Here is a 9,025-nt window from a genome sequence, read left to right on the forward strand (position 1 = left end):
AAATGACATCCTCTAAAGGACAGATGCGCTGGGGTGTGTGCCGCTGGCGGGACGGGCCCGGACGTGAAGCTTCTGGACAATCTCCAAGCTCAGGAACTGCCTAACTGGCAGAAAAAAATAACATAATCACATGTCTGGTTTGAATCATTTCCTCTCCAGTTTGGTGGAATCATGTCACAGTTTCCCTCTAACTAGAAAAAATATTACGCAAACCCAGCTATTTGCCAAGAGAAGCTGTTTTAGGCAAGGAAATGCCTCCCTGTGCAAAGCGATTGTAACTTGGGCACAAGGACAGAGGGCACAGACAGCAATTCCAAAATATCTTCAAGTGAATGGCTGAAAATCCCATGGTACCAACACCACTGATAATTACGATGCAGAAAAAACTAAAAGTTCGTAATGTCTCAAGCTGCTCTAAGTGAGGATCCATTAGCACTCAGCAGCTTTCAGTTTTTTACTTGTAGCATTCATTTTCATTACATCATGCTTCAACCAAGGTAGAACTGAATTATAATTTAGGTTTACCGAGATAAAGATGTCTATATAAAGGCACTGTCTGAGTCTAGACAGATAAAACCAGAATTCCTGTCTGGCTGCCAGGTTTGGCACTTGGACTTACACAAAGTCACCTCTGAACAATTCAGAGGAGCAAACTCTCCAAAAACATTTTGCACTCCCCCAGCTTTCTAAAATCCAATGCCAGGCTAGAGAGCTAGGGGGGTCTTCAGGACAGATGAATTTTACAATATATGAAAGTTTCACGATACCCAAGTCCTGCCCAGAGGATAATCAATACCTTGAGCTGCAATACTAAAAAGAAGGGCACAAGTAGACAAATGGGAAGAGCTCACTATAAGAAATACCAAATACTGTCTTGATATACTCAGGGTTTGGGAGTTGTCTTAGTCATGTTTATAGTTGCATGTAAAACTTTCTCTTTCAACTTTTAAGTATCACAACTGAGCACTTAATCTCTTGTGCAAGAATAGTCTCCTTAGCATTTCAACAATACTGAAACTTTTAACACCAGCATCTTCCAGAACTGAAAGGCAACCCTACCCATTTCACAAGAAGTGTTTCCCAAGAGAAAGGCTGGTAAAAATGCAAACAATGTGGACTGAGACAGACAGCTCAACATACAGTTTAAGCCTCCTAGTAAATAGGAAACTCAAGGCAGAGGAAAGGAAAGGAAGAAAAAGAGAAAGCAAGAAAAAGAAAAAGCAAGAAAAAGAGAAAGCAAGAAAAAGAGAAAGCAAGAAAAAGAGAAAGCAAGAAAAAGAGAAAGCAAGAAAAAGAGAAAGGAAAGATTGCCAGTTTATTTCTGGTCAATGCATTTAGACTAGCGTAATGTATTTGTCTGCACCAGTCCGTGTCTGCTGAAAAAAATGCAGTCTTTCATGGAAGAACAGCTTCATGCATTTACATGCTGATTCACCAGAGGCTTCTGGACATGTTTCATTTCTTTATTCAAACAACCCTCACGCCGTGGGAGCATTATGTGCACACCCTTCTGTTCCACACATGCTTTTACTATTGGGTTTTCTGTGCACTCTCATCTACATAGCACATAATGAAAAGTTGGTTTTATTGACCTTGAGCCAGAGCCAGAGATGGATTGTGCAGGAGCACCTGGCAGTTCTCACTTACTTTCAGTCACCTTTTTTCTTCAGTTTCTTTGTTCCTCTATTTTTTACTAGATCCCTTATATAACCTTTATTGACAGTTTCTTCCACAAAGGATGTTGTCACTCCTCTACGCGCACTCACACTCTTGCTTGAACTCTCAGTGTGTGTGTAAGTACATGAGAGAGCACCGGCAACAGAAAGAGAAATATTGCACAGCACAGGGTTACACCCAAGCTCTTTTCCAGAGGCACATTTTATCTAGATCACCTTGAAAGCCTTTTCTGTTGAGATAGCTATCACCTCATGCTACAAAATGGAGAAAAGCTGCAAAGTCATCTTTGACATTGTGCCGGCTGAGCCAAAACATGTCAAAAAGGAAGAGCTTTTTGTAGTTAGAAAGACATAAGAGCTTTATAGCATCTGTAGTGCAGAGGTCAAAGTAAGACATTGGAGAGCATGCGCATTGATTACAAATGCTTTCTTTTTACAACCATTTTCTTTCAGCACTAGCATGACCACTAATTTCCAGGTGCAGTCAGTAGAGCGGGCCCATGGCTCTAACCAGGCTCTCCTTTACCATACTCATCCCCGTGTGCACCCCGCAGCACATATGCCTTCTCACACTTTAGTCATCGTTCTCCAAATGCAAAGTTCCTTCTACTTCAACAAGCAGTTACACATCAAAGAGGCCAACAACTGGCTCTACAGGAGTGTGTCCTGGTCATCTACATAAGAGAGATTTATTTAATTGAAAAACAAATGTTAAAATAAAATTCCAGTCTCCTTTATATAGGAAAAAAAAATCCCTAAGCCCAAGTGAAAAAGTGAATCCCATCAACTTTAACAGAATCTGTGAACTAGGGCATCTTCAAGTGCCAGGAGACTGCAAATTACCAGAGGTTTCCGCAACCCTAAATTTGGTGCTCATTTATGATTCTGTGAAGTGAGCTAAATACATTATTTACAAAGGAAAATAAGCCGGAAAAAGAACAGCTTTTATAAATGCATAGTTCAAATATAATCAATCTTTCAATAATCTAATAGAAGTGGTGTACAAGTAACAAAATCACTCTAGAACTTCATTACAAGAGTAAGAAGTGGTTTTTTTTCTCTCAGTAGAAATTATTCTTCCCTTGTTATGTTCTTCAATGAACAAGAAAAGTATGCTGAATAGTTATCCTTATTTTTCTGCTTTGCATGTAAACACCTTCTTCTTTTGCAGAAGACACTCACATGTGAGGTAGACACTGACATGCCAGTCTTTCAGAGTACCACTGATGATACTGTTAGTGACACAGAGTGAAAAAGCAAAATGCTACAACAAACTCGATTTAAAAGAAAAAAAAAAAAGAAACAAAAACAGGAGGAAGGAGGAAGAAAATAAAAGAATGAGCAACTGAAGAAGAGGGGACTGGAAAGCAATCAGATACGTACCTCCTAATGCAGAATAAGCAGAGACAGCCAGTCACAGAACAGAAAGGTGATAGGTCATAGGCCATAAGGAAAACAAGAAGGCACATTTAAACCACTCATTAAAAAATCATAGCCAAAACCAAACCAAGAGAAACTCACAAATAATATGGAAAAATAAAGACATACAAAAAATAACTATTTGAAGAGAAATTCTTCTTTTGTGTACACAGAAAACTGGGTTCAGATATCACGCAGTTTTCTGAAATGACTTTATGGAGACATAGTTGTTATCTATCAGACACAGCATGTAAATACCATATGGCGTTTCCTTTAGTCACTGAGTTTTTATTTCTCAGGTATCAGAAATAAAACTCCGAAGTTTGAAACAAGATTGCTAATTTGGATATGTAAGATAAGAAGTAACAACCTTCAGATGTAAGGGAGTTACTTATTTTGGTTCATACATTTTTAAATCCAAATTACAGAGTTAATCCTATTACCTTCACAAAAAAGCAGACATGGAAGCAGCAAACATTCTAACGACGAACAAACACATGGCAGCAAAACTGCCCTTATAACTAACCTAATTTCAGCAGCCAACCTTCTCTATCTGGATTAAAAAATGTATGCGTTAGATCATTTCCATCATCCTCTGGAATTTTAAACGGCTCATTCTTAATACTTTCGTATAAATTCTAGAAGAATAAAAAAAAGAGGAAAAAGACCTCATTAATAAATGTCCAACAGAAAATGCAACCAGGATATCCTACTGCTTCTCAGACTATTTCTATAAAAAGCATAGGAAATACAGTCCACAAAATTCCTGAGTGTTCCTTCTCAATCTTTGTTTACTACTTTGATTAAGTTTGATTTTAAACTACTTCATCTATAAACAAGTGCCTCTTGTTTACAAAACACTCCTAGCAAATACATTTTTTCTTTAACTTCAGCATTCAGGATTTCAAAGGTTTCAGCTTCAGGTCTCATTTAGTACAAGTTTTGCCAAATTATTCTGGGTTTTCAGAAAATGGTTTAGACCATCACACTTCCTTAGAGAAATAAATATTTTTCATCTCAAAACACAGGAGGAAGCTCCACAAAACACATGGACAGAAATGAGAGGCAATAACAGAACAATGATTCTTACTATTTTCTCTGACTTATCCAGAAATACTACTTTTTTTGTAAAAAGCCAATTCCAGAAGAATTTTGCCATCAGCTAGCTACTGAGAGATATATACAGTGTGTTTTCTCTGGAATCTCCTCTCCTTAACAAAAGGTTGAATACAGGGAGAACTAGCTCAGAAGCAGCTGTGAATATCAGAAAATGCTTCTTTCAGCTACTGAAATGGTTATGTATGCTAGAAAATGTTCTTCTTACTTTCCCTTGACAAATCTGCTTGAGAAGCCTTGTACACGCTTCTAAGTTTCCTATTAAAAACACAAAGCAATGCCTTCTCTTACCCAGTCTAACTTACCCGTAGCAATTCTTCTGGAAGGTCTCCACCTTCATTAATTCCACGATTCATAGAAATAAACCTCTCTACTGTTGGTTTATCTCTTACATTGTGGTTGTGCAGACTGGTATTTAACATAATGATCGCAAATGATAGCACGTAGCATGTATCTGAAATAAGATTTGAAAAAATATTTCTCTGTGCTGTGGCAGAAACCTATAAAGTGAATATATAACTCATCCGGACTGACAAAGAAAAAGAAACAGGTAGTAAAAAAAATCCTGAACACTATATATATTTTTCCTAGATCATGTTGGTAGATCCTATAATAGATTTGGTCAATCAGACTCCTACTCAAGGTACTTCCAAAGCTTTCTCCAAAGAGAAAGAACAGCCTCTTCAAAATAATGTTTGAACTGCATGTAAACAGACTGAAAATGACACTGACTCAATTTCTTGGCATACAGTGGCTAGTACCACTGGATAATATCAAAAGATGACAAAGGAGATCTTATCATGCCTTTTGACATGTTTATGATTATAGTAAATTCTTCCAGAATTCAAGTATAAGATCCTATGTAAGAAAAAACAGGATGGAAACCTCTCTGCTGCACAGAGGAAAAACATGTTTGCATCTTCAGCAGTTTTTCAGCAAGTATCTTCCTCTCTAGCTGTTGCAGATCTGCTCTACATTAACCATTTCCTAGCCTACTGTTACTCAAACTAAGTAATCAACAGCAAGCTATGTGTGTATATAGCTAAACAGACCAACAATGCCAGAATGCTAGGGCGTTCTGTGCAGTATCACAACGTTTTTTTAGCTTTTATAACTTGAGTAATTCTAAACCAAGTACTTCGATGGAAAACTGAGATGCATTTCTAACTGAGATAAATTATTGCTGAACAGACTGCTAAAGAGAAAGGATACAGTCCTCATAATAAAAATGGATTACTTTCTAGATAATACAATATAGCCACATATAGGTGGACTTGATACAGAGATAATCAGGTGTAAAGTCCTTATAACTGACACATGCGACTACTGACGGATGAGACTATTGGTCCCTTCTGCCTTTAAGCCCCTGAGAATCTTACTTTTCCAATTTCTACCCAAAATCTTTGGTGGCATTTCTGAAGTGTATTTTCTTCTTTAATTGGCTTAGATATATATTAACGCTGAAGTTTTACAAATGGAAATGCATTCTGACCATAAGCTTGCACCTCCTGGAAACAAAGTGTAGGTATTAGACTGCTGCGTTTTCTCAGTTCTCAGAAATTTCTCATTTCACGTATTTTATCCTGCCTTTTCAAACTGGCCATCGTCTCCTTGCATCAGATGTAGAACATATACGATCCAAATATATATATATATACTTAAGAACTCCTATTGTTTGCTGTGACTCACCTGTAGACTGGAAGACTCCTGGGTTACAAAGGCAATAGCGTGAAGCAAAAGCTTCCATCATACGATCAATTTTTTGAGCCTCTCCTGGGAGTCTGAAGCTCCACAGAAACTGCCTACAGAAGGGAAGAATGCTGGTTAGACTCATTCCAATATTTATATTTTAAGAATATATTACTAATAATCAGGAAAAAAATCAGCAATGTCTATATAAAATGTCCTAGAAATATGTGCTCAGTCTTCCAACACACAAGTCAGGAGCTATTATAAAGCAACATGCACAGATGGCTAGCCCAGTAATTCAGCCAGCAACACTGCATGCTATCAGGCAAGATAATATGGCAGTTCATATTCTGAGACTCTCTCTTTTCCAGACTAGTAAACAATTTTCTGTATGCATCCCATTTTTGCCATGAGAATGCTACCGGGAAACAATCCATTCAATCCTCCCTGGGTTTCCTGGCTACTAAAAGCAATAAACACTCAGCGAGAGTTTACTTACAATACAAAAAGACACATTACATGAAATATTTCTGGTAGGGGAGAGAAGCAAGGAATACGAAAACACTTAACATCTTTACCTGAACTCCTCAAACATTTAAAAAATATTAACAAGAAAAACTCCAGTGCTTAGAGAGGTGCTGCCTGTCTAGTGTAAGTTCACCCTACAAGAATCAGATTCAGATCTTAAAAATAAAACATATCATGATATCACTTCGGTAATTTTTTAACATTAGATTAGGAGATCTGTGCTCCTGTTTAGCAGCATGAACTGAAGTAAGAGCTTTTACATTCCTAATTTACTATTTCTACATATAGGTACACTGGAATGCATACAGCACACAAGTCTTCACAAATTTACTTTTGGCACACTGCGGCACTAAAAAAGCTCCAATTAATTTAATCACTTATTCTTTTTTTTTTCTTAGCAAAAGAATTATCTAAATTAAAACAGGATCTAAACCAGCAAAGTTACATGCTCTGCCATGCAAAGCAAGTTCTCAATACTCCCTGTGTGCTGGGGTGCCAATATAATAACCATTTATTCCTGTCTTCATCAGTTTTCATTTCAGGACATTATATTAAACTGTCACAGGCCATCTTTAGTTTGTCAGCTCTACATACTGTCTTTTACTCACCTCATGCAACGTTCCAACCCAGATCACGAATTTTGTAAGCTACCAAAATACAAACATTTAATAGTAGCAGCTGCTAAGGAAGAATAAAGTCAAACCTAACGTTAGATTGGGTAACAGAGCTAGGAATATGAAGCCTCCCAGACAAGCTTCAGCAGCCAGAGAGAAGGCTTCGTTAGCTCAAGCCTCAGGCAGCTCAAATTATCATCACCACATCACTCAACCATAGCAAAGCCATTCTGACTCCGCATCACAAGGCACTGCACCAGAGACAAAGATCACATGGACATTTCAATTTGTCTGGTGTCAGGAGGGAGTCCCTTGTGGCAACAAAACTGGCAGAATGGTTGAAATCAACTTAATTTGCTAGAGCTATTACGGATTTCCACCAAGATGAGAAGGGACTTCACAAGGTCACTATATGCTGGCATCCCAGAGAAATTGAGTAAACTGTTCACTCAGCAAGGGAAAAAAGTACACTAAGATATTACACTTTCTTTCATATGACAAGTGGGAAACGCTGAGGAAAACAGAAGGAAATTACGTGAGTCAAAGTTTACCTCCGTGTAATTTAACATAATCACTGATCAGGGCCAGCGGGAATCCCCCCTCCCTGCCCAGAAGAATAAGTTGAGGTGGAAGGAAAGAAGAAGAAGACGGCAGCAAAGATAATTATTTATTTGCTTGGGTTAGGTGTTTGTTTGGTTTTTACCTATCTCTGTGCTAAGATATAAAACAGATCTTCAAATATCCATGTGTGACAGGGACACCAAAGAGTTACGGCTATGTTTTAGTTGTATTTCTCTGAAATAATTAAAAGTTTTCACCTTCAAAGGCAGCGCACACACAAGCAATTGGAAGGGTTAAAACAGAGCTGTCTCTGCTAACTTGCACGCTAGTACATATAATCCTGCTGAGCTGTAGATCAGCTTCCTGACGAATAAATCAACACAGTGACCCATATGAATGTGCAATTTGATAAAGGAAGCTCAGATCAAAAAAAGGAAATAATTTACTCACCTTAAGGCTTGTACAAGATTGAGATCAGCGAACTCATGGAGTTCAACAAAAGCCTGAAGAACTTTAATATTAAATTCATCTCTATGAAAGACAAAAATGGAAATAGACAATTAGAATTCTGAACTTTAAAGGCTTGTTAGCTATCTCTATTTGCTTCCAAGATTAGGCAAGGAAATAAATGATCATACTGATCAAATCAAGTCATCAGAAATTGTCTATGCATTTATTTGAGAAGTATTTTAATATTTAATACTAGTATTTTGCCAATTTTTGCTGGTAGGTTAGCAAGAGCCAGTTCACTTGAACTGATTCCAGCACGGCTTACTTAAATGACCTGAAGACTGCCTGGCTTTCTTTGCTTCCCATTTATCATTACTGCACCTGCCTTGATATGGGATGATACCTTATAAATCTATCCAGTAAAATGTCTTTTGCAGAAATTGTGTCATGAACTCTTACAACGGTTAATATAAGATTACTTTCTTTAGCCATACAACACAAGAAAAACAAACTATCCTGGTTTTTCCACCAGGAATAGCAAATATGAAAGCAGGATATTAATTTATGTACAAAGATGAGGAACAGCAATGCTTGAACTGATTGTACTTAAGAAAAAGAAGAGCTTTTTAAAAGAGATACTTAGTACATGCTATATTCTTACTTCATTCTCAAAATTCTCATTACAATGAAAGTTTACTAAAATCAGAACAGGGTTTGAATAGGCTTCCTCTCACCTGTCTTTTATATTGCTACGTAAATCATGAGCCAAACCATGCTCATGGTGTTTAAATGCAAAAGTAACATTTAAACATTAAAGAACACAAAACTATTTGGATGCAGACAGAATTCAGTCTATACCATCACTGAGTTCATGTGCCAGAAGGTTTATAATCCTCAGGGTGTGCTTTAAATACATCACCAAGACAGAATGCTGCATATCAGCCTCCACCCGAAAATAGAAAGGTGTGCACC

At 37.4% G+C, this 9,025-nt stretch overlaps 1 protein-coding gene across 2 annotated transcripts in view; it reads right to left on the bottom strand.

Annotated features, from left to right (window-relative positions):
• Positions 1–9,025, bottom strand: part of CYTH3 (cytohesin 3) — a 23,272-nt gene that overhangs the window by 5,294 nt on the left and 8,953 nt on the right. The window contains exons 5-9 of one of the 2 annotated variants that reach the window (XM_010081967.1): positions 8,054–8,134; positions 5,901–6,013; positions 4,517–4,665; positions 3,622–3,733; positions 3,060–3,062 (exon numbers count right to left, since the gene is read on the bottom strand). In XM_010081967.1, coding sequence (XP_010080269.1) covers positions 3,060–3,062; positions 3,622–3,733; positions 4,517–4,665; positions 5,901–6,013; positions 8,054–8,134 — 458 coding nt within the window. The remainder of the gene's footprint in view (positions 1–3,059; positions 3,063–3,621; positions 3,734–4,516; positions 4,666–5,900; positions 6,014–8,053; positions 8,135–9,025) is intronic. The other variant, XM_010081968.1, reaches the window with a different exon arrangement.

Source organism: Pterocles gutturalis, unplaced genomic scaffold (genome assembly GCF_000699245.1).
Source record: "Pterocles gutturalis isolate BGI_N339 unplaced genomic scaffold, ASM69924v1 scaffold7684, whole genome shotgun sequence".
Lineage (NCBI taxonomy): Eukaryota > Metazoa > Chordata > Aves > Pterocliformes > Pteroclidae > Pterocles > Pterocles gutturalis.